The sequence below is a fragment of the Misgurnus anguillicaudatus genome, chromosome 12, assembly GCF_027580225.2.
Source record: "Misgurnus anguillicaudatus chromosome 12, ASM2758022v2, whole genome shotgun sequence".
NCBI classification, from domain to species: Eukaryota; Metazoa; Chordata; class Actinopteri; order Cypriniformes; family Cobitidae; genus Misgurnus; species Misgurnus anguillicaudatus.
In genome coordinates, this window is record NC_073348.2 from 11,297,745 (window position 1) to 11,323,503 (window position 25,759).

Consider the following 25,759-nt stretch of genomic DNA (forward strand, 5'->3'; position numbering starts at 1 on the left):
AAAGTAGCTTCTCAGTAGCAGATACTGCCGGCTTTCGAAGCGATAAAAAGCTGATTTCCCTATTTGCACGTGCGCCTTATATACGCACCTGGCGGGGCGGCGCCAGCATTATGCAAATATCTCAATGCCAAGTTCATTGGCGTTTTAGTAGTATTCGAAGCAGATTGGTCTCTCTAAGCGAGCTCCCAATTCGTCGGTCACGACGTGACGTCGTAGTGACCGACTGAAAGGGAAACAGAAATTCTGAATCGGCCAAAGAAATTGGAATTGGTGCATCTTCACTTGAAACCTCTCCTCAATGCCTCTCTTGATACCATCCTCCAAGCCATATCCCCCAGAACCCTACAACCTACCTAACCGCTTGGAAGAGCTTCAAGACTTTCGACTCTTCTTACAATCTGTTTTTCCGGATTTTTCCATACTCACCATCATCTCATTCATATCCCATTCATATTCAATCAGCACAAGAACCTCCAAGCCAGCTCCAATAAAGCATACCGAAGTGAAATCCAAATTTTTTCCACAAACTTTTTTCTCGGCTCACCCTCCCCAGTAATAGCTAGCACCCATACATCCATGCTCGTTAAGGAATTCAAAGAACCTACCCCATCCGTCCTGATGCAATAACCTTAGAAATACTCACCATATGCATCTCCACCCTCCACCAAGGTTATCACTCCACTAACACGGCCCACACACTCAACGCAATGTTCATTGTGGCCTTTTTCGGATTCCTCAGATGCTCAAAACTCTCCATCACCTCCATCAGTTTCAGATCTATCACTTCTGGACAACGACACCATCTCCTATTTCATCAAACAAAGCAAGACAGATCAAATGAGAAAAGGTCATTTAATTTACATCTTCAATCTCCCATCATTAATTCAACGGTACCAGACTCTCCTACACTGTAAAAAATAAAATGACCGTTTGTTCAGAAAACAGTTTTTTTTTAGTTACATATAATTGGAATTGTGAATATTGTGAGTATATGTAAAAATCCATGTTAGTCCAACAACATTTAGCAAAATGTTGTAGCAACGTCCTTAACCAAGTTGTATGAACATACATTTTATAATTGAGTTGCGCGCGCATGCATCTACGGGGTTTCCTTTCTCATTATCAGCCTCGCCACGTTTTCTGGCTGCCATTTTGGACTTGGAGCAGGAAGAAACAGTTTCAGGTGAGTAATTAACGTTAATTAATTTTAAGCACTTGAAATGAAAAACTTTTTGTTTTTACAAACAATGTCTTTCATTAGTGATGCAAATATGTTTGCGCAGTGGAAGCATAGTTTTCATAAAGACTTATTGTGGCAGGTAATTATCATTTTCACTTTAAAGTTGTAATGTTGACATATACTTATATTTTTCTTTGAAATTTAAAATTAGATGTAAGGTTAAATATTGAAATTGAATATGAACTAGTGATTCGGAATCAATAACGCAATCCAATCTGGACCTCGAAGCAAATTATAAATTAACGTTACGCGGTTATATTAGCGTACTTAATCAGACATCCCAAGTCTCCCGGAAGTTCCGGGAGTCTCCCGCATTTTGATAGCGGCTCCCTGATGCCCGCAAATTAGTTAAAATCTCCCGGAATCTAGAGCGAGCAATAAAGAGTAGCACGCGCACGGCAGAGAGGGAGGGGGAGACCTTGCGTGTGTGTGCTAGTGTGCCTCATTAAGCGCATGTAAGACAGAGAGCATCCTGATTGGCCTGCTCCGGTAAATCAACCAATCAATTGTCAGTGTGGGCGGGCTTTTATCTCTTCTCCGGACATAGATAAATACAGTTCTCCCAAAGGTGAGTTCAACAAGTTTAATATCATGTGCATATTTTTCAGGCTGGCTACTAGTTGCCAAGGCTACATGAAAACAACAAACTCCTTAGACCTGCTTAAGGTTGCAATAGAATATAAATAAAACAGTTTATATAAATATTATAAGCAGCTTATATAAATAGTAAAAGTAATCTACATATTGTAAAATAATTAACAAATAATTGGGTAACATTTACAATAAGGTTCATTAGCTAACATTAGTTTACTACATTAGTTAACATATAATAATGAACTGCATTTATAAAGCATTTTTTATCTTTGTTAATGTTAATTTAAACATTTACTAATACATTATTCAAATCTTGTTAACATTAGTTAATGCACTGTGAACTAACACAAACAAACCATGAACAGCTGTATTTTTATTAACTAACGTTAACAAAGATTAGCAAATACAGTAACAAATGTACTGCTCATGGTTAGTTCATGTTAGTTAATACATTAACTAATGTTAACAAATGAGACCTAGTAAAGTGTTACCAATAATTGCATAGGCCTCTAGAAATTAATATTATGCTTTTATATCTTGAAATGTCATATCCTTGTCCTCCTTAATTTTTTATTTTTTTTGGGGGGGGGGGGGTAGGGGGCTTCGGGATACCTCCCTGAAATGACTTTTTGCAGGTTGGGATGTCTGCTTAATTAAAATATGGTTTCAGCAAAAAATGTCCAGAGTTAATATTGATGGCTTTTTGTTAGGCTATTGATAATGTGGTGCTATTGTGATGTTTAAGAGGAAGTGGTTGTACTCCGTATTAACGAATTTAAATATATTTTTTTGACGTGTTTGACTTTTACTATGCTGTACGGCAATACTGATTCTAGAACAGTCTGCTGTGTATGCTCTCGCTGTACTTTGACGTCATACGCCGTTCAGTCTGCGCAGCGCTCTATGCATATTATGTATTTTCAATCTATCCGTCCGTCGTACCTGTGCCTTGTCGACATCACACGAAACCCATGTCGTAATCAACCTCTTTCCAAAGTCTGGAAAAAGCAGTTTACATTAACAACTTCGAGATAAATCGGACTATCACGTGGGTTTGTTGTGTGTGTGACCGAAGCGCCATTTGGAAAGCATCGTAAATTCACTGACTACGCAATAAATAAGACTACTCGCGAAAAGAAGTCGGATTTGTTCCTTCAGCTTCGTACTTAAACTTGTAAGCTCTTGTTTATGGTATGTACATGAACAATTACCAAAACTATAAATCTGCTGAATTCTGTAAACATTTCACCAATGACTGGGTATAGGATTTATTTACATTTTCACCAAACGGTAATTTTCTGTACATGTTTTTCTCTGAAGCATGCTGTGTTCCACGGTGAACACACTACAGTGCTATTTGCTATACTTGCTTAATTATCAGTATATAAAATGTACTGACAATATATTTTGTCTCTGTGTATCAATGCACACTATAGTTAGCACTTTTGTAGTTAGTTGTCACCAAATGACTACTTTGCCTTAAGCAGTAAACCTTAACCCATTTGGTTTCCTTGGTGAATGTAAGACAATAAAGAATAAATACATTGGAACTTGATTTTTATCATGTGAACATGATTTTAAACAGTTTGAAATTAGTTAAAAATGCTGAAGAATATTACCATATTGAGTGCAATATATTGTCAAATTAATTTTTTTAATGTGTTTTAAATTACGGTTGTAACTCATGCATTTTTTTTTATTTTCCAGGATTATGAAAATACTTGCCTGATGGTATGTGTAAATGTGTTTTTTTTTTAATTGGGGAAAAAATCATTGTAATTTTTAGTTAAAGAACTTTCTCTGTCTACCTCTCGCTTTACAGGCTTTACTACTGTGAGTTGTCATTTCTTTAACTGATGCCCGACTTCAGCTTTTTGAAGTCCCACAGTCTGTCGAGTCCCTTATTAGTATTCTGAAGGAGAAACTGCAGTTACAAGGACATTTCATCTTGCAATTTCAGGACCCTGATTTTGGGAATGCCCTTTGCAGTCTGACTGACATCTCGGAACTGACCAGTGAAAAAGCAGTCTTGCATATTCCCGGAACATCCATGCAACCACACGGATGCTACACTTGAAGAACAAAGACTTTTATTGATTGATGAAACAAAAAAGGCAAGAAGCAACATGGTGGTCATACGTGAAAAAATGGGATTAACTTTTTCCCTGAGGAGAAAAGAGGTGGTAGAAGATCAACCAATGGTTGTAGACTTGCAGCAGAGGTGGCCTGCACTTTTTCTTCAGGAACCGGTAATATGTCAGGTTTTTCTTTGTTAAAAAGGCTAATTTGAATGATTTTGTTTTATTATCCTAAATTTGTTAGAAACGCATAAAATGTTTTTATTACTTAAAGGGTTAGTTCACCCCAAAATGATAATTTTATCAAAAATCACTTACACTTCTGATTGTCTCCAGATCACATTTTTAGATATTTTTAATTAACACTGTGAGGCTTCTGTCTGTCCGATTGACTTCAAATTGTTGAATAAAACTGCTCATTTTGTTTTTTGTGCACACAAGTGTTGTCGTTGCTTCATAATATTATTATTGAAGTACTGATGGCACATGGACCTTTTTTGGCGATGCCTTTTCTTTTTTTGTGGGGTGGTTGGGAAATTGTGAAACAAACTGAAGTCAATCGGACGGACCAAAGCCTCCTGGTTATCATCAGAACACATTTTTTAGATATTTTTGAAGACAATCGGATCACTTGGTGTTTTAGAACGACAAGTGATTTAGTGGTTTATTAAAAAAAATAGCATTTTGGAGTGAACTAACCCTTTAAAGCACCACATGTAATACACATTTTAACTATCTGTAAATGCCATTTCTGGCGTATTAAAGGACATTGACATTAGATTCATGCTGATATTGCTACAAGAAGTAGTGTTTCTGCATGAATAGTATTTCAAGTTAAGACGGATGTTTTTTTATCCGGTTTATGCTTTAAGTTTTGTTACCGTTACTACAATATGTATTTGTTATAAACAGATTGCTGAGGAATTCTTCAGAATCACGGATAAAGACCTTCTTGATGTCTTAAGGGCAGCAATGGACCGATTTACACCAAAGCTCTTGAAAGTATACAGAGCTCGAAAAGCTGCATTTGGAGAGGATATGGAACAGCTCCTAGAAAGACTTGATGAAAGGGCAAGTTTAGTTTCATAACTTGTTGTGAAGGTTTATTTACATTAGGTTGTCTGATATGAACCGTTTTCTTACTTTGGCTAATTGGTTGTTACCTTTGTATGTTTTTAAGATGACCGATATTGTTAATCACAGAAGGACTACTGCTTTGAAAGGCCTGCCTTTGTTTCTTTGAGAGGACCCAAACAAGCTGTTCAAGACATGCAAAGTAAGTAGTAAAGGCTTAAAGTTTTGAGATTTGACTATTTTTGTTCATTAGGTTTGTTTTAAAAAAAAGTGAATATTTACTTGTTCTAGTCTTATATTTGTGAGTCTGCAAATGTTGACTGTTTAATGACTATTAGGTCTGTGACAGTGGCAGTTTTTTTTACCAGTGCGGTGGTAATGCACAAATTTACCAAGGTGGTTAGGTTAGGTTAAAGGGTAAACTGTATTTTTCCCCGAAGGGAAATTTGTCTTGGGCAAAGGTGCTACAGTGTTGTTCTGAACAGACAATAAAATAAACCCAAACATTATTAATAATAATAATAAACAAAAATACATCCATTAATAAATCTAAAATGTAAAGTATGTATACACGATGTTCTAATATGTTGTGTGGACATTATTTTTTGGTGAAGTTCAGCATTTTTATCGTGGCATGGAACAAATGAAAGCTTCAATCTGTTAGTTTTGCATATTGGCATTCTTGGTGCGGTGGTTATAGATTGTGTTTGTGAAATTCTTTCTCTGCTGGTGGGTGCTCGTCACAGGGTCAGGCAATGCTTAGGTTACTTAGCAACGAAAGGCGTTTTAAAGAGGGGGAAAGCGGCGCGGTCATGTTTTCCATGTGGTTTTAGACGCGACGTGAAGTAAATGTTAAGCAACTGTGCGTATGTACTTGGCAATTTAGGTGGCTACTCGATCCGAGCCCCGGAGCACCCAGGGGATCGGCGCATATCTGCGTGTTTATTGTAGCACTTACACTCATGAAACAACAAGTGAGAAACATTTTTGGGGTTTTAATGTTTCCAGCGGCACTGAAAACGCGTTCTGATGGTATACTGGTAGCGCAGATTGATACTTTTTTGCAACTTTAAGTAACCAAGCCAGAACAGCCGTTTCTCAATCCAAAGGCTGCAGCCTTCAGTGGTCGCATATGCAGGCTGCATGTCATCAAGCCTGGTTTATTATTTTCAGACATTTGCAAGTCATAAGCATATTAGAACATTTGCAAGTCATAAGCATATTACAACAATGTATGATTATCAAAGAATAATAGTCAACTTTATAATTGTTAATGTTATGAAATAAGACATCTTGATGACGCATGCAGCTTGCAAATGCGACCTCCGGAGGCTACAGTCTTCGAATTGAGAAACGGCCAATATCTTGCCTCATTGTTCTGCTCCAAAACAAGCGGGTCATCACTGATATCGGTTGTCTTTCCTTGCAAATAGAGCATTAACTCTGCGTCTGCGGGCTGTTTGCGTTAACCCTAACCTAAAGACATCTCACTGGGCAAGATTATAATTTTATATCATAATTTGTGACATGCGCACTTCCCGACCGTGGGTTGCACTCCACCACCGCGGTGGTTCTGTGGTAATTACAACCATCCCAGCCCTAATGACTATTGACTTTTATAGTCTATTATGGATAGAATGCAACTACAAAATATCTGTTCTAATAGATTATTGTTTGTGTAACAGGACACCGAAGATGGGGCAAAAGGAGTGTCTATTGCCATTCTGTGTGTTTTGGAAGATGAGACCCAGGGACCATCAGCGAGGTTGTAAACATTGCTGTCGTGTTGGAGCAGGTCGTTGTTTTGAAAGATCTCCCAGATATTTCTACTGCTCTTGCATACCTTTTTGGCCTTCTGTATGCATTAAACATGTCCTATCCTCAAGCTCTTAAGTACACTTTTGACACCATTCAGAATGTTTTCATGGAGCTGGGATCTGGATGCACCACACGTGTACTTTCTCTGAAGAACAAACTGTTGGAAAGAAAATCAGAACCGTGTTTTTGGATTCTTTTTGATGTTCATTTGTTAATAGACCTAAAGTTCGCTTGGATACAAGGTCTGGGGATTCTTAGTTGGCATCTCTATTTCTTGTTACAGATGTCAAACTGTTCCAAATGCACCAAACGTGTGCTTTCTCTGAAGAACAAACTGTTGTAGAGAAAATCAGAACAGTGTTTTGGGATCCTTTTTGGGTTTCATTTGTTAATAGACCTAAAGTGCAGCTTGGATACAACGTGATTCTTTTAGGTGGCATCTATTTTGCTTGTCATAAGATGTCAGACTGTTCTTAAAGAGTAACTAAACCCTAAACCAACTTTTTTAGTTAATGATCTGTAAGAATGATGCTTTATTAGTGCTGCTCATTGATTTTAGTAAGTTTTTTGACATTTGGATATAAAGTGTTTCAATACTGCAATATATAGTGTAAAAACGTCTGAGTGCTGCCCTCTTCAGGTTGAACGGTGGCTACTGCAGTTGAATTTTCCTATTGGATGTTGGGTCCAAAAAATGACTCGTGACGTAAACAGATTCAAGCTCACCACGCCCTTGTTACGATCTCACCACACACTTGGTACGAGCTTTAGTTCGTCCCCTCTATCTCCGTTGGGATCTGCCCACTTTTCTTGCATTTTTCAAATATTGCCAGTGGGTGGAGTCACGCTCTGACCAGGGGTTTAGTTACCCTTTAAAGTGTATATAATTGTAATTTTGTATTACATCATACCATACCAGGTTAGTGGTTTCAGTAAGCATGTCTGCTCTTATAACTGGTTGTTTAAAATTGAAATTGTTAAAGGGATCGTTTATCCAAAAATGAAAATTGTCACATTTTGTCACTCTTATTTTTTTACAAATGTCTTCATTTCGAGGAACAGGAAGAAAGATGCTTTGAGGAATGTTTGTAACCAAACCATTCATGAGCCTCATTCATTTTCATAGTAGGAAAAAATAATACTTTAGAAATGAATGGGGCTCATGATCTGTTTGGTTTCAAACATTCCTCAAAATATCTTATGTTCATCAAATCAAATACATTTATACAGGTTTGTAACAACATGGGAGTAAGAAAATGACACAATTTTCATTTTTGGGTGAACTATCCTTTTAAATAAAACTGTACAAGTGTTTTAAATGTTGGTTTAAATGGGGTAATTTGAAAAGGTTTAGATTACAGAACATGTCAAGACATTAAAAACACTTTATTGTTGGATAAAAATAAAAATCCTAAATTGATACAAGTTTTATGCTGTTACAGTTAAGTGATTGTCTGTATGCTTCGTGTATGCAAAGTTTAAGTTCCTACTGAAGATGGAATCTAGACTTTTTAAAGTGCAGCTGCTGTGTCACAACTTTAAAAAAAAGTTAAATGTTGTGAAGAGTTTGGGGTTGTGTAGCATCTTATTTCTAATTGAAATAAATTGTGCTAAAAAGAATTGTTTTTGACCTGTCTTTATTTTGCCAATTGAACATCCACAAAACATAAAAAAGCTAATTAACTGAACAACAGCAATTGCGGTGACATAAATATCATTATTAGGAAAATGTAAAAATCCAAATTGCATAAACAAGCAAGTGTTAGTTGGCTAACATGCATAATAATTTTGCTAATTGAAAATTCTTCATCCACAGAACATAAAAAAGCAAATTAACTGAACAACAGTAATTGGTGTAAAACAAAAATCTTAATTGGGAAAATAAGAAAATCAGAATTGCAAAAACAAGCAAGTGTTAGTTGGCTGAACATCTTATTATTACTATGTGTTATTATTCAAAATACATTGAGACAACGCAAAAGTCTTAATGCATCAGGTTGACTGACTTTTTTACGTTTTCGCAGCAAATTTTTTTTACAGTGTAGCCTACTTGCATTTCATAAACTCCCAGGCTAGATCAGACCCAGTCTTCACAGACGACTCCAAACACCCGGTTACAAGTTACTGGTTCCAAAAACACCTAAAAAAAGTCTTACTTCAACCTGGCATCCCAGCAGACCTCTTTTCCAGCCATTCCTTCTGCATAGGGGCGGCAACCACAGCCACCCAAAAAGGCCTATCCCAACAACAGATCCAAGCACTTGGACCCTGGTCTTCAGAGGCTTTCAAGACCTACATTCGATCAAACTGCTCCCACATCAAAGAAGCCCAGCGAACCCTCATCAGCTAATCCGTACGGCACCAGCCTGCTCCGAAACAACACAACGATAAGACTCTATCCACTACCGCAGCAGTGATGCTTCTCTGCTCCCACAGGAGCCCTGCCTTTTCACAATCTCCACTCCCACAGTTTTTTGACATTTGGATATAAAGTGTTTCAATACTGCAATATATAGTGTAAAAACGTCTGAGTGCTGCCCTCTTCAGGTTGAACGGTGGCTACTGCAGTTGAATTTTCCTATTGGATGTTGGGTCCAAAAAATGACTCGTGACGTAAACAGATTCAAGCTCACCACGCCCTTGTTACGATCTCACCACACACTTGGTACGAGCTTTAGTTCGTCCCCTCTATCTCCGTTGGGATCTGCCCACTTTTCTTGCATTTTTCAAATATTGCCAGTGGGTGGAGTCACGCTCTGACCAGGGGTTTAGTTACCCTTTAAAGTGTATATAATTGTAATTTTGTATTACATCATACCATACCAGGTTAGTGGTTTCAGTAAGCATGTCTGCTCTTATAACTGGACTCCCACAGCAGAGTCACTTTCCCTGCTCCCACAGGAGCCCCGCTTTTCACAATCTCTGCTCCCGCAGGAGCCCTGTTTTCTCAACCGCCGCAGTGGTACTATTCCCTCTGCACCCACAGGAGCCCTGCCTTTTCACAATCTCCAATGCCACAGCAGTGTCACTTTCCCTGCTCCCGCAGGAGCACCGCTTTTCACAATCTCTGCTCCTGCAGGAGCCCTGTTTTCTCAACCGCCGCAGCGGTACTATTCCCTCTGCTCCCGCAGGAGCCATGCCTTCTCACAATCTCCACTACCACAGCAGTGTCACTTTCCCTGCTCCTGCAGGAGCCCTTTCTTCTCACAATCTCCACTGCCGCAGCGGTACTATTCCCGCAGGAGCCCTATTTCTCCACCGCCAGAGCGGTGCTGTCTCCTTTGCTCCCGCAGTTTCCACTGCTCCCCCAGGAGCCCTGCTCTTACAATTTCCCCACTGCCTCAGCAGTGGTGTCTCCCCTGCTCCCGCAGGAGCCCTGTTTCTCCACCGCCGCATTAGAAATAGTGGTTCTTCTTAAGAACCGGTGCCCAGTGAATCGATTCCTTTGAATGGTGATTCTAAAAATTGTATGAAGCATTGTCTTAAAACACACATGTTGAAATGTATTATTACACTTATGTTGTTGATGTCAGGAAATGTACAACCTAATCCAGGTCCTGTAAACGATAGATTATCGCTGCAAACTCCTGCTGATTTTCTAAATAGGTCTGGTATTGGTTTTGTGCACATAAATGTAAGAAGCCTACTGCCAAAAATTGACATGGTCAGAATTTGGGCCAAATCGACAAATGTTGATATTATGGTGTTATCAGAGACATGGCTGGGTAGATCCACTCCTGATAGTTATATTTATATGGAGGGGTATAATATATTTCGTACTGATCACCGTGCTAAACGTGGAGGAGTGGTGATCTATGTAAAAAATTGTTAGCAGGCAACAGTACAAATATCTAAGTCTGTGCCTAAACAATTTGAATTGCTAGTGTTGAAAATTGAATTATCAAAAAATTGTGTATTAACAGTTGCAGGATGTTATAGACCTCCTTCTGCTCTAAAGGATACATTATCCTCATTGTCTGGTTGTTTGTCATCTATAAAATATACCGAATTGGTTGTAATGGGTGACTTAAATTGGGACTGGTTAACTCCGGCATCTGATTCAATTAAAAGCTTTTGTGATTCAGCAAATTTGACCCAAATCATAGACTCGCCTACTAGGCCAAATCCTAAACATCCAGAAAAGTCTACGCTACTTGATTTGTTTTTAACTAATATGCCACAGAAATATAAAGCTACTGCTGTTTTTGCAAATGATTTGAGTGATCACTGCGTTATTGCGGGTGTGAGAGATGCCAGGAAATTTAAATGTAAACCGCGCATTATAATTAAGAGGAATTTTAAGTCATTTTGTGAACAAGCTTTTTTAACTGATCTTAATCTCTGTGATTGGAGCAGGGTAAATTTGATCCCGGATCCCGAGATAGCATTGCAATATTTCAATTCACTTCTATTGGACATTATAAACAAACATGCTCCTCTAAGAAAGTATAAGATTAAAGGGCGTGATAATCCGTGGTTTTCTGAACAATTGTCTGATTTAATACATGAGCGTGATCTTGCGTGGGCAAAGGTAAAGAAATCTAAAAACAGCTCAGACTGGCAATATTTTAGGCATATTAGAAACAAATGTGTCTCTCAGATACGCAGAGCTAAATCAGATTATTATGTAAATGAATTAAGTGAAAGTGCCACTAACCCCTCTAAATTTTGGAAAGTTATCAAATCACTGTCTTCAGACTCTAGTGATAAGGTGTTGCCAAATGCATTGAAAGTGAATGATAACATTATTACAGACAAGAAAAAGATGCTAGATTCCTTGAACGAGCATTTTATATCTTCTGGATTGTTGTTTGATAATGCAACACAACAACAGATGACACAAGAGGATTACTCTATGTCTGGGCAAAACTTACCTTTAAATTTTGATCTTGTTCCTATAGCAATACAGGAGGTATATGATGCTCTTGCAAGGTTAAATGTTAGAAAATCCTCTGGTCCTGATGGACTGGATCCGTATTTTTTAAAAACTGCTGCGGAACATATTGCAGAACCTTTGACACACATTTTTAACCTGACTATTGAAACTGGATTAATACCTAGTGTATGGAAGTCAGCATATGTCACTCCATTATTTAAGGGTGGTGATCGAACAAATCTAAATAATTATAGGCCAATATCAAAGCTGTCGGTTTTAGCCAAGATTTTAGAAGGGATTATAAGTGATCAGCTGAAAGATTATTTAGAAACAAAAAACATTTTAAATGATATGCAGTCTGGTTTTCGTAAAAAACACAGCACTGTCACTGCTACTACAAAAGTGTTAAATGATTTAATAAGTGCTATTGATTCTAAAGAATATTGTGCTGCGCTGTTTTTGGATCTGTCAAAGGCATTTGACACAGTTGACCACTCTGTCTTGTCTCAGAGATTGGTGGATATTGGAATGTCTTTAAAAGCAGTCAAATGGTTTGGTGGCTATTTAAGTGGCCGAACACAAAGAGTTCAGATGGATGGTGTGTCCTCAAACTCATTATTTACACAAAATGGTGTCCCTCAGGGGTCCATTTTATTTACTATTTATATAAATGACTTGTGTCAGAATGTAACAACAGCAAAGTGTCATTTTTATGCGGATGGCACCATTTTGTATTGTTCTGCCTCTTCCTTAACAAGGGCCTTAGAGGACCTGCAATCTGCTTTTAACATTATTCAGAAGAATCTTAGAAAATTGAAATTGGTATTAAATTCTGACAAAACTAAAATGATGTGTTTCTCTAAATCAAGGAACACTGACAATGCGTGTAAGATTGTTTCTCTAGATGAGAGAGTAATTGAACGAGTATCGGTCTACAAATATCTTGGCTTTTTCTTAGAAGAAAGTTTGTCTTTTAAGCAGCATATAGAATGTCTTACAAAAAACCTTAGAGTGAAGTTGGGTTTCTATTACAGAAATAAAAGCTGTTTTTCTTTTGGTGCGAGAAAAACACTTATACAAGCTACATTTTTGTCAAAGCTAGATTATGGTGATATTTTATACAACCCCAAAACAGAAAAAGTTGGGACACTGTAGAAATTGTGAGTAAAAAAGGAATGGAATAATTTACAAATCTCATAAACTTATATTTTATTCACAGTAGAATATAGATAACATATCAAATGTTGAAAGTAAGATATTTTGAAATGTCATGCCAAATATTGGCTCATTTTGGATTTCATGAGAGCAACACATTCCAAAAAAAGTTGGGACAGGTAGCAATAAGAGGCCAGAAAATTTAAATGTACATATAAGAAACAGTTGAAAGACCAATTTGCAACTTATTAGGTCAATTGGCAACATGATTGGGTATAAAAAGAGCCTCTCAGAGTGGCAGTGTCTCTCAGAGGTCAAGATGGGCAGAGAATCACCAATTCCCCCAATGCTGCAGCGAAAAATAGTTTTCTGAGTTTCTCAGAGAAAAATTGCAATGACATTGAAGTTATCATCATCTACAGTGCATAATATCATTCAAAGATTCAGAGAATCTGGAACAATCTCTGTGCGTAAGGGTCAAGACCGGAAAACCATACCGGATGCCCGTGATCTTCGGGCCCTAAGACGGCACTGCATCACATACAGTAATGCTACTCTAATGGAAATCACAACATGGGCTCTGGAATACTTCCAGAAAACATTGTCAGTGAACACAATCCACCGTGCCATTCGCTGTTGCCAGCTAAAACTCTGTAGGTCAAAAAAGAAGCCATATCCAAACATGATCCAGAAGCACAGGCGTTTTCCCTGGGCAAGGCTCATTTAAAATGGACTTTGGCAAAGTGGAAAACTGTTCTGTGGTCCAACGAATCAAAATTTGAAGTTCTTTTTGAAAAACTGGGATGCCATTTCATCCGGACTAAAGAGGACAATTAAAACCCAAGTTGTTATTAGCGCTCAGTTCAGAAGCCTGCATCTCTGATGGTTTGGGGTTGCATGAGTACATGTGGCATGGGCAGCTTACACATCTAGAAAGGCATCATCAATGCTGAAAGGTTTATCCAAGTTCTAGATACATTTGATCCCATTCAGACGTCGTCTCTTTCAGGGAAGACCTTGCATTTTCCACCATGACAATGCCAGACCACATACTGCATCAATTACAACATCAAGACTGCGTAGAAGAAGGATCTGAATACTGAAATGGCCAGCCTGCAGTCCAGATCTTTCACCCAAAGAAAACATTTGGTGCATCATAAAGAGGAAGATGCGACAAAGAAGACCTAAGACCGTTGAGCAACTACAACTCTGTATTACACAAGAATATGACAACATTCCTATTCCTAAACATTGGTCCTCCTCCAGCTGTTCCTTATATGTACATTTAACTTTTCTGGCCTCTTTTTGCTACCTGTCCCAACTTTTTTTGGAATGTGTAGCTCTCATGAAATCAAAAATGAGCCAATATTTGGCATGACATTTCAAAATGTGTCACTTTCAACATTTGATTTGTTATCTATATTCTACTGTGAATAAAATATAAGTTTATGAGATTTGTAAATTATTCCATTCCTTTTTTACTCACAATTTCTACTGTGTCCCAACTTTTTCTGTTTTGGGGTTGTATATGCATGCCAAGAAATCTTCTTTGAAAATGCTGGACTCAGTATACCATGCAGCACTAAGATTTGTAACTAATTCCAGCTTTCGTACGCATCACTGTAACTTATATGAGAGTGTTGGTTGGCCTTCTTTGCATAATCGCAGGTTGGAGCATTGGTATGTTTTTCTTTATAAGGCCATAATGTATAAACTGCCTTCTTATTTAGGTTCTCTCCTGATTCCTAAAGTCACTACTGGGAAATGTAATCTTAGATTTAATGGACAAATCATGTATGACATTCCCCGAACGCGAACTGTTTTCGGTGAAAGTGCCTTTCAATTTTTTGCCCCATCAACCTGGTACAAACTGCAGAAATATCTTAAATTAGAACATCTTCCAACATTGATGCATTTTAAAATTAGGATTAAGGATTACTTGAGGACTATATGCACATGTGCTGATACTGAGTGCTGCTGGTGATTATGTGGAGATTATGTTAATTTGCCATTTTTTTTTTCTCTCTTTCTCTGTTTTATGTTGTCTGTATTTGCTGTATATTTTAATTATGAAACTTTTATTCTGCTGTCTTGGCCAGGACTCCCTTGAAAAAGAGATTCTGAATCTCAATGGGATTTCTTTCCTGGTTAAATAAAGGTTAAATAAAAAAATAAAAGAAATAAAAGAATCGTTAGCATGCCTGCTTAATGATTCCGCTTATCAGTTCCACTCGTTGCAAATGTTTCATGACGTCACACACACGCTGTGTTGTTTTGGTTTAGAACGCAGCAAACATTGCATCGAGGCAGAACGATCCAAAGTTTGGTTATATTTAGTGGTGGGCAGAGCGAGGCTTCGTGAAACACTGAAACAGTTGAATCAATAACTTATACTTCACGCGAAAATACGACAATACGGTCGCGTTGCAGGACTGTCGCGTGTTTGATACACCAGCGAGTCAAGCACCAGCGGAGCTAACGGGATGTCATCTGTTATTAATGCCGAAGGTAATGTGTTAATGTTAATGTGAGCGCCATTTCATTATTTCAACTTTTACTATGTCTTATTTTATCAGTGTTTTTTTTTTTGAAAACATGCATCCAAAGCATATTATCATAATTTTAAATCCACTACATTTCATAATTTCAAGTTTTGGGTTATATTTAATATTTAAGTACAACCCCAAAACAGAAAAAGTTGGGACACTGTAGAAATTGTGAGTAAAAAAGGAATGGAATAATTTACAAATCTCATAAACTTATATTTTATTCACAGTAGAATATAGATAACATATCAAATGTTGAAAGTAAGATATTTTGAAATGTCATGCCAAATATTGGCTCATTTTGGATTTCATGAGAGCTACACATTCCAAAAAAAGTTGGGACAGGTAGCAATAAGAGGCCAGACAAATTAAATGTACATATAAGGAACAGCTGGAAGAGGGACAATGTTTAGTAATAGGAATGTTGTCCCATTCTTGTCTTATACAGACTTCTAGTTGCTCAACTGTCTTAGGTCTTCTTTGTCGTTCTTCCTCTTTATGATGCACCAAATGTTTTCTATGGGTGAAAGATCTGGACTGCAGGCTGGCCATTTCAGTACTCAGATCCTTCTTCTATGCAGTCTTGATGTTGTAATTGATGCAGTATGTGGTCTGGCATTGTCTTGTTGGAAAATGCAAGGTCTTCCCTGAAAGAGACGACGTCTGAATGGGATCATATGTATCTAGAACTTGGATAAACCTTTCAGCATTGATGGTGCCTTTCCAGATGTGTAAGCTGCCCATGCCACACGCACTCATGCAACCCCATACCATCAGAGATGCAGGCTTCTGAAAAGAGCGCTAATAAAAACTTGGGTTGTCATTGTCCTCTTTAGTCCGGATGAAATGGCATCCCAGTTTTTCAAAAAGAACTTCACATTTTGATTCGTTGGACCACAGAACAGGTTTCAACTTTGCCAAAGTCCATTTTAAATGAGCCTTGCCCAGGGAAAACGCCTGTGCTTCTGGGTCATGTTTAGATATGGCTTCTTTTTTGACCTATAGAGTTTTAGCTGGCAACAGCGAATGACACGGTGGATTGTATTCACAGACAATGTTTTCTGGAAGTATTCCTGAGCCCATGTTATGATTTCCATTACAGTAGCATTCCTGTATGTGATGCTGTGCTGTCTTAGGGCCCGAAGATCACGGGCATCCAGTATGGTTTTCCGGTCTTGACCCTTACGCACAGAGATTGTTTCAGATTCTCTGAATCTTTGAATGATATTATGCACTGTAGATGATGATAACTTCAATCTCATTGCAATTTTTCTCTGAGAAACTCAGAAAACTATTTTTCGCCGCAGCATTGGGGGAATTGGTGATTCTCTGCCCATCTTGACTTCTGACAGACACTGCCACTCTGAGAGGCTCTTTTTATATCCAATCATGTTGCAAATTGACCTAATAAGTTTCAAATTGGTCTTTCAACTGTTCCTTATATGTACATTTAAATTTTCTGGCCTCTTATTGCTACCTGTCCCAACTTTTTTTGGAATGTGAAGCTCTCATGAAATCCAAAATGAGCCAATATTTGGCATGACATTTCAAAATATCTTACTTTCAACATTTGATATGTTATCTATATTCTACTGTGAATAAAATATAAGTTTATGAGATTTGTAAATTATTCCATTCCTTTTTTACTCACAATTTCTACAGTGTCCCAACTTTTTCTGTTTTGGGGTTGTACATTAAACATCTAGTAATGTTTTTTCTTTTACTTAAGTAAAAAGTACTTTTGTACTTTCACTCAAGAAAAGTAAAAGTACAATATTGTTATGTAATTATGTATTAAATCAATTTTAATATGCAATATAAAAGGAATACACAGTATGATTCTATGCTTTAGAATGTAGTGAACATTTTTTAGTAAAGTACATTTTTTCCAAGACAACACTCTGATAAAGCACAGATGCTTGGAAAATGCAACTAAAATACCCAAGTAGTGTCCACCTCTGCCGAGCAGTGAAAAAGTTTGTGGTAAAGGGTTTGCTTCCGTTTGCCACAGAATATGTCTGCATTTCGGTAGGTTAATTTGCTGTATTTTGTCCAGCATGATGTCTTTTCAAAAGTAACTAACAAATGCATGCATGACCAAAAGTTGCATATTTTATGTCAGTCTAGTTCTGTTTAATTAATTCTTAGTCCTATCACATATTTACTGGTTAAGAAACACTGCCCTACGCTATAGGTCCCTGGACTTTACTTTAAGAAGTAGCTCACCTACTTTTAAGTTTGTTCATGAGGTTGCTACACATAATGTGTGTATACTCTGTTCTGTGTCTTCTGAACAGATATTAAAGTGAGTTAATACACTCTAAAAATGGTTGGGTTAAAAACAACCCAATTGGCAACCCAGCGCTGGGTAAATATTGGACAGAACACATGCTGGGTTAAAGTAACCCAACACGTTGGGTAACACATTTTAACCCAGCAGGTTGGGTTGTTGAGAAAACCCAACATGTAGTCATTTTAACCATTTATGGGATTAATATTCTGGGTTTTGGGTTATTCTTGCTGGGTTATTTTTATCATGTGCTTTATTGTAAATCAAGACCATTGTTAACAGCAAATAAATGTTTATTTGATTGCAAAATAACTACAAACTCTTACATTTTTACAGTTGTAAGTTGCAAAATCATTTAAAGGACTGCTTACTGACCCAAGTATAAATATATTTATAAAATATCATAAATTATGCACATTGAAGTAACAATGTAACAGGTTGAATCAATTCGTTTGAATTTAAGACAGAATTTGTAATTTTACAGTATATATATGAAATACTGAAATGCTACATAAACAAAACTACAGCAGTGTAAAAAAGAAACAATGTAATTGTTAAATTAAAAGTAAAATCATTCATAGATGTGTAAAGTTTTTTTAAAGAACAAATGTTTTAAGTTTCACAGAATGGAATGTATTTGACTAAAAATACTTCATTTATTAAAGTTACTCGTCGCGAACAAAGATGTACAAAGGAATCGAACAGCAGAGGATTCATCCATTTGAAAAATGACAGACTACAGGAATTCCCATAGAAGCACATTGCCTGGGGTATTTATTTTTTTAAGCACTTAAAATGCCTTTAAACCAGAGACTGTAAAAAAATATGCAAGTAGTGTCCGTGACGTCACCTATTGGTTTGTGAAGAGCATTTTTTAAGCTTAAAGTAGGCGGTGCGTGCTGTCGCCATCTTGGCCGAATTGCAGTTTAAGTCACTTCCGTATTCAGAGAGACTGATTGAGAAAAAAGATTGAGAGATCTGCTGCATGTTTCCCATGGCCAGGAAGAAAGGAAAGGGTTTCGAGGATTCTGTCCAGTGAAGAAATTCCACCACATTTGTTGCAATCTACAAAAGAGGAAAACACTTTTAGTGGTCTGAACTGAATGATCAGATTGAAGTATTCAGAAAACCATGTGGGCCAAGTGAATTATATATTTTATAAAAATTATAAGGCTTTCTTTTGCATCCCTGGCCGCATTACCACCACGTGTGAGATTTTTTTTTTCCAAAAATGCAATAGCCTGTTTACAGTTTGCATAAGACTTTGGTGTTACACTCCTTTAACTGTTGTGCCAACAACAAAGGCTGCAAACCACACAGACTGACAAATATGATGATCTGATCTGACTATAAAGAATAAAGTACTGCAGAACTAAAATGTAGCAGATAATTAAGACATTCTCAATATATTTTAAATAGGAATTATTAAATGTTATACTTACTGGCTGAAGTTGTTTGAAGGTCTTGCTAGACTCATCAATGGATGGACGTTAACACTATTCACACTCTAAAAAAAAGAATTGGAAAACAACATCACATCTGATCTCTGCTAAAAACATAACATCTCTGATACAGTATCAGCCACAGATCAGGGGATTGGTCAATATAGGTCCGTGTACGTTTTGATAGTTAGTTTTTTCGTTTAAACCAAAAAACGAAATAACGAGAAACCACATGCTTCTCGTTTGTCGTTCCAAACAAAAAAACAAAAACCGGCAAAAAGAGAGCCGTTCCTCCGCTCCCGGCCTCCGAATCCAAAAACGAAAAACGACCAAACCAAATTCAAACAACAGTCCGATTTTGGTTTTTGGAAATTCCTTTTTTTATTTCTCCGTTTGAAGATCTATATTAAAAGAAAGACAGGTTGGTCACGTGACCCGGAAGTTATATTAAATACAGCCTATCAAAATAATAGCCAAGGTTTTAATTAGAACGGTCATAATGCAGCACTAACGTTACACCAGAGTAACGTTAGAAGAAAAAAAATCTATAAATAAATAGGCTTATATAAACCTGGACCGAAAGAAATATGTTAGCAACAGTGTATTACAGTGATTTAATATCGTGCCTATCCACGTACACATCGTCACGTTTAATGAGCGCATTGTTTGGTTCAATACAGTACTAAGAACTTATTGTGTGTGCAGAGTTGTTACTGTTAGCGCTATATTATGTAATTAAATTAATATTTAATGTTGTTTCCACCGTATGGACCAAACTGTTACCCCTTTCTACCAGCAGGTGGCAGTATTTAAACGACTGACTGTATTGTGCCTTTGGTAACTGTTTTAAATCAAGTTTACTGATACAGATGTATTTATTGATGTTCATTTCATTTTTTAATATTATTTGCAACCTAGTTATCATCATCGTCTGCATGCCCTTCTGTTTTAACCTGATTCTAACACTATCATCTCCCTGCTGAAAAAAAACTGCATAGACCAGCATAATTCCCATGCTGGTATGTTGCTGGTTTAGCTGGTGGTCTCCAGCTAACATCAGAGGTGTCCTAATGTAGGCCATTTAGTCAAAACAATGATTTACCAGTGTGCTATATACTGTGTGAATCTTTCTTTTCTATACACATTCCAGTGTGTATAACATACAACACTCCCATTGTGTCACGCAGGTGTGGATGATCCATACAGGTTTTGGACATTTATTCAACATATATAGCACTGCTCTACAGTCTGGCAGCAGAAACTTCTATTGTTTCCAGAAGGCAGCAGGGTGAACAGGTTGTGGCTGGGCGGGTACTGTCCTTTAGTATCCTTTGGGGTCTGCGTAAAATTACCATGGTTTTACTAGAAGTAAAACAGTAGTGAAAAAAGTAGTAAAAAAAGTTAAATCATAGTTAGTGTAGTAAACTCATGGTTTTGATTATAGTAATCAATACACCAAAAAAAATAAACATATGGTTGATTTTTGTAAGGCACCGCACCCCACAACATCACTGATGCTCGGGAGATGGGTACCAATGATCTTCTGAGCAGTTTTAATTTCCCTGAGTAGAGTAGGAGGGGTGAGAATATGGGGGGGGGGGGGTTGTATATACAATGATGTGAAATTGAAAACGGGGGTGTATCATCACCAACCTCTTCTGCATGGTTTGCTGTCTTCTCTGGTCCTGTAGACCAGTGGTTCTCAATGTTATTCCTGGATCCCACTGCTCTGCATATTTTGTATGTCTCCCTTATTTAACACACATGATTCAAATCATAAACTCATTAGCAGAGATCTCCATGAACTGTATATAGAAGCAATTATACTAAACAGAATTATAAGCCTTAGGACTTCACGGTAAATGTTCTGCAACCATATATTGCACATGCAATGTCTTTGAAAGCATGTCTGTGCTATTATGTTGAATAAATGTTTCAGACCTTTATGGCTTATCTTCACTTGCGTGACACAATGGGAGTGTTGTATGTTGTGCACACTGGAATGTGTATAGAGAAGAAAGATTCACACAGTATATAGCACACTGGTAAATCATTGTTTTGACTAAATGGCCTACATTAGGACATTTCTGATTTCAACATACCAGCATGGAGATGATAACAGTGTTAGAATCAGGTTAAAACAGAAGGGCATCCAGACGACGACGACAACTAGGCCGCAAACAAAACAAAAAATGAAATGAACATCAATAAACACATCCGCATCAGCAATCCCGATCCAAAACAGCCGCCAAAGGCACAACACAGTCAGTCGTCCAAACACTGCCACCCGCTGGCAGAAAGGGGCAACAGCCCGGTCCACACGGTGGAAACAACACCAAATATCAATCCAACTACACAATATAGCGCCAACAGCAACAACTCTGCACACACAACAAGTTCCCAGCACTGCACCGAACCAAACAATGCGCCCACCAAACGCGACGACGTGCACGTGGATGTAGGCACGACACCAAATAAACCGTTGCCAACATATTTCCCTCGGTCCAGGTCTACATAAGCCTATTTATTTATTGATTTTTTTTCTTCTGACGTTGCTCTGGTGTTAGTGCTGCATTATGACCGTTCTAATTAAAACCATGGCTATTATTTTGATAGGCTGTATTTAATATAGCTTCCGGGTCACGCGACCAACCTGTCCCTCCCCCAATGTAGATCCCCAAACGGAGAAACGAAAAAAGGAACTTCCAAAAACCAAAATCGGACTGCCACCTGAACTTGGTTTAGTCGTCTTTCGGTTCTGGACCCAGAAACAAAAAACGGAAGAACGGCTCTCTTTTACCGGTTTTTGTTTTTTTTGTTTGAAACAACAAACGAAAAACATGTGGTTTCTCGTTGTTTCGTTTTTTGGTTTAGGCGAGGAAACGAACTATCAAAACGTACACGGACCAATATACATTTGAAATCACAGGAGACAACCCAAAAATATTATGAAATGAATATAAAATAGTAACTAAATACGACTCAATAACACATCTAAATTCATATAACAGTACACATATACATGTTTGTTAACAGATAACGTTAGTCATTTCCACGCAGCCTCCGTCTTGGTGACAAATACGTTTATGTTTTCAAGTTCATATTCAAACACTTAAATTATTGTTTCATTTTAAAAGAGAGGAACAAGCATACATATAAGACACCAGTTCTTGGAAACGCTGTTTCGTTTTAATTTATCGACGCGTTACCTGCCGTACCGACTGTGAAGTGAATGTGCTTCTTGTCTTTGCCTCAGTGACAGCGTAGAGGACGGCTCCGTGATCCTCCGCCGTGACGCCGCCGGTAAAGTTAACATGTGCTTCTGCTCGCGCCTCGCCCTTTGCGGTCTGTCTTTACATATCGAATGACAAGAAAGCAATTCGTTTGTCGCTAAATTTAATTTAACAGCGTCGCTATCGCTTGTTAAGCTGGGAAAGGGAAAACTATGCGCGTGTGTGACACAAAAAGCTGAAGTGGGTTGCGGAGGTCCACTCTGTACCGGTTTTGACTCGCTTTGTTAAAGGCTTACAGAAATTGTCATGAGTTAACGTAATCAACCGTGTGATGTGGATTTTATAACATGTTTTATTAATTTTATATGCCATATCAAACATCTTAGAACGATTATTCAAGTCAATTTGTGTAAATGCCGATCTGAGGTAACAGTCGTCATTCCTCCAAATTACACCCGTTGTCTTAGTCAGTATAAATTAACACGTTGCTGTCTCGCAAAATGTTATAATCTTGTTTATATTCATGAAATGTTCACAAAAGCATATAAACTTACCTTGAAACAACTGCTTCAGTGACTCTGTCCTTTCACGACGACCCTTGCTGAGCATATTCAAACATCAAGGGCGCGAAGCACGTGAGCCTCTTCAAACAACCCAACATAATAACCCAGCAGTTTTAACCCAACACCTAGAAAACTGAAACTACCCAAAAAGTGTTTAAAATGTAAAAAAATAACCCAGCAAAACAACCCAACAGACTCAACCCAGCATTTTGGGTTAAAAAATAACCCAGCCATTTTTAGAGTGTACAAACATACAAATTTGTGTTTATTCCCTCACCCAATGAGAATCGATAAGAGAACCGTTAAGGAATCGTATCGATAAGCAGCATCGATAATGGAATCGGAATCGTTAAATTCTTATCAATTCCCATCCCTATTAATAACTTATTTGTAAGTGCCAACTCGTGAAATGATGTTTTATTAACAAAGTTCGGGAGGAACACGTTCAAATAATCAACCTAATCACCTCAACTACGACCAGCTGTCGACAATCAGCAATCAGTTGTCCACCTGATCGGCATCAGCAGAAACCTATATAGACTGGAAATCAACTCACCCTCATTCCTCGATAGTCTCAGCATCCCTCCACCTCCCCTTCTCTGCACGATTGCCTAGTCACCTTACTAACCAGAACGGGGGGGATTGTTCTGGGTTTGGGCCTAAGGCTGAGTCCGGAACCCTCTTCCCTCCAGGAAGCGCTCCGGGCTCAGGCCATTACCGAGCTCGGAGCCCTCTCCTCGGACAGCACGCCAAATACGCATATTAATAACTCTGTTCTGAATTATTTGTAAGTGCAAACTTGTGAAAAAGACTTTAAAGGGGCCATGTCACAAAACTGTATTAACCTGTAAAATAAATATTTGGTGTCTCCAGAGTACAAATGTGAAGTTTTAGCTCAAATTACAATATAGATAATTTATTATAATATGATAAAATTGACACTTTGTAGGTGTGAGCAAAATTGTGGTGTTTTGGGTGTGTCCTATAAAATGCAAATGAGCTGATGAAATGCAAACACTGATCACAATGATGGTGGTTTGTTGCAATTGAAACTCAATTGTGCTGTCAATTATTTTCTCTCTCTCTCTGCACTAAATGGCTGTGCCGTGGTTGGATAGTGCAGATTAAGGGGCTGTATTATTATAATAAGATCTCCTTATGACATCATAAGCAGAGCCAAATTTCAGTGACCTAATTTCACTGATTTAATTTTTACGGATGAAGTGAAACCATTCTGGCAATTTCTTGTGACAATAGTTATTGGCAGTGTTGAGGTTTTTTAAGCTACAACAATATTTATGCATACTTGTATGAAGATTGTTCTTGGCGATCCCAATGAGATCAATGTCTATTGAAGCATTTGTTGTGCTGAGCTGAGGGATTTTATCTAAGGTGACATTCGGTCCAACCATGAAGATTTGTGCCTCTGATTTTTAAAGAAACACACAAATTTTTATGTCATGAAAACATCAAAGGTTATTTCATGAGCACATGCCTTCAGTTACATTATATATTGTTTCAGTTGTGTCTCTCTTACCTACAGCATCACGAGTGAAGTTGACATTGTCATAGGTGTTGGTTGGTTTCACCAACATTGACACAAGTCTCTCACTGACTTTTAACACATCTGACGCTTGTTTCATTGGGTCACTGGACGATGAGTTTATCTTCTCTGTAGTGCTGAAGACCATGTCTAAAAGTATGGTCACATCCTAAATTTAGTAAATAAGGAAAATGCTGAGGTTACAAAAATAAACCATTAACAAATATTTGTGTACTTGTTGTATTTGTATCAATACATATATTTTATTTTGAGCTTTTCTCTTATAAGACTTGCCGTTAAAGAAAGAACTGTAATATTCTCTATCTGGTAAAGAAGATTCTGTACAAATAAAGTTTCCTGTGGACAAGAACATACTGTGTTTACATATTACAATAAATCGAAAACTTCACATAGGACACCAATGATTTATTTTACATGTTATCATACATAAATGTCAAAGTAAAATATCATATCATATCACTTTTGTGAGTCAAAGAAACTGTATGTAAAAGAAAACACACCATAAGCATACAACGCAACATATGTGACCCTGGACCACAAAACCGTAAAAAATTATTTTCAAGAAAAAATATTTTTGTCTTGTTTTCAGTAAAAATATAAAAAAATCTTAAATTAAGATGCTTTTTCTTGATGAGCAAAACGACCCAAGAAAATAAAGTTTTTAGACAAAAAAAATATCAAATTTAAGTGATTTTGTGTATTAAAAAAGCAAAAAAATCTGCCAATGGGGTAAGCAAATTTTTTTTTTGAACACTAAATTCAAGATTTTGCTCATTATGCTCAAAATCACTTAAATTTGATATTTTTGGTCTAAAAATTAGACTTAATTATCTTAATTTAAGAATTTTTAGATATTTTTACTGAAAACAAGACAAAAATACTAAGAATTTTTTTTTAACACTTTATTTTACGGTGTCTTTGTTACACATGCTACATGTAATCATTATAGTAATAACAGTAAATTATGCATAATTACATGCAACTAACCCCATACCAAACCCTAATCCTAACCCCAACCCTATAGTAAGTACATGTTGTTAATGATTATTACTTAGTACTTAAATGTATAATTACACTGTAACAGTGATGCCATAAAATAAAGTGTGACTGAATTTTTTTCTTGAAAATCATTTTTGCAGTGTACACACCCAAAAAAATCACTTTCTTACTTAATTTTTTGTCTTGTTTTCAGTAGAAGTATCTAAAAATTCTTAAATCAAGAGGTATTTTCTTGATGAGCAAAATGATGTAAGAAAATAAGTCTAGTTAAGACAAGCAAAATTATC

The 25,759-nt window shown here is 37.2% G+C and overlaps 1 protein-coding gene and 1 long non-coding RNA gene across 4 annotated transcripts in view; one reads left to right on the forward strand and one right to left on the reverse strand.

Moving 5' to 3' along the window:
- Nucleotides 1-24,774, reverse strand: part of LOC129447487 (adhesion G protein-coupled receptor E3) — a 92,311-nt gene extending 67,537 nt beyond the window's left edge. Inside the window, exons 1-2 of the mRNA XM_073873951.1 lie at nt 24,447-24,774; nt 24,216-24,335 (exon numbers count right to left, since the gene is read on the reverse strand). Of these exons, the coding sequence (XP_073730052.1) occupies nt 24,216-24,335; nt 24,447-24,600 (274 nt within the window). The 5' untranslated portion in view covers nt 24,601-24,774. The remainder of the gene's footprint in view (nt 1-24,215; nt 24,336-24,446) is intronic.
- Nucleotides 911-8,424, forward strand: LOC129435519 (uncharacterized). 3 transcript variants are annotated; one of them, XR_012372465.1, is made up of 6 exons: nt 911-1,183; nt 3,542-3,565; nt 3,657-4,083; nt 4,825-4,983; nt 5,093-5,188; nt 6,672-8,424. It is a non-coding gene; the product is annotated as an uncharacterized lncRNA (long non-coding RNA). The 3 variants fall into 3 exon arrangements; XR_012372464.1 differs by lacking the exon at nt 911-1,183 and adding an exon at nt 2,876-3,025; XR_012372463.1 differs by lacking the exon at nt 911-1,183 and having other exon boundaries at nt 2,876-3,565.
- Nucleotides 24,775-25,759: the final 985 nt, after the last annotated feature.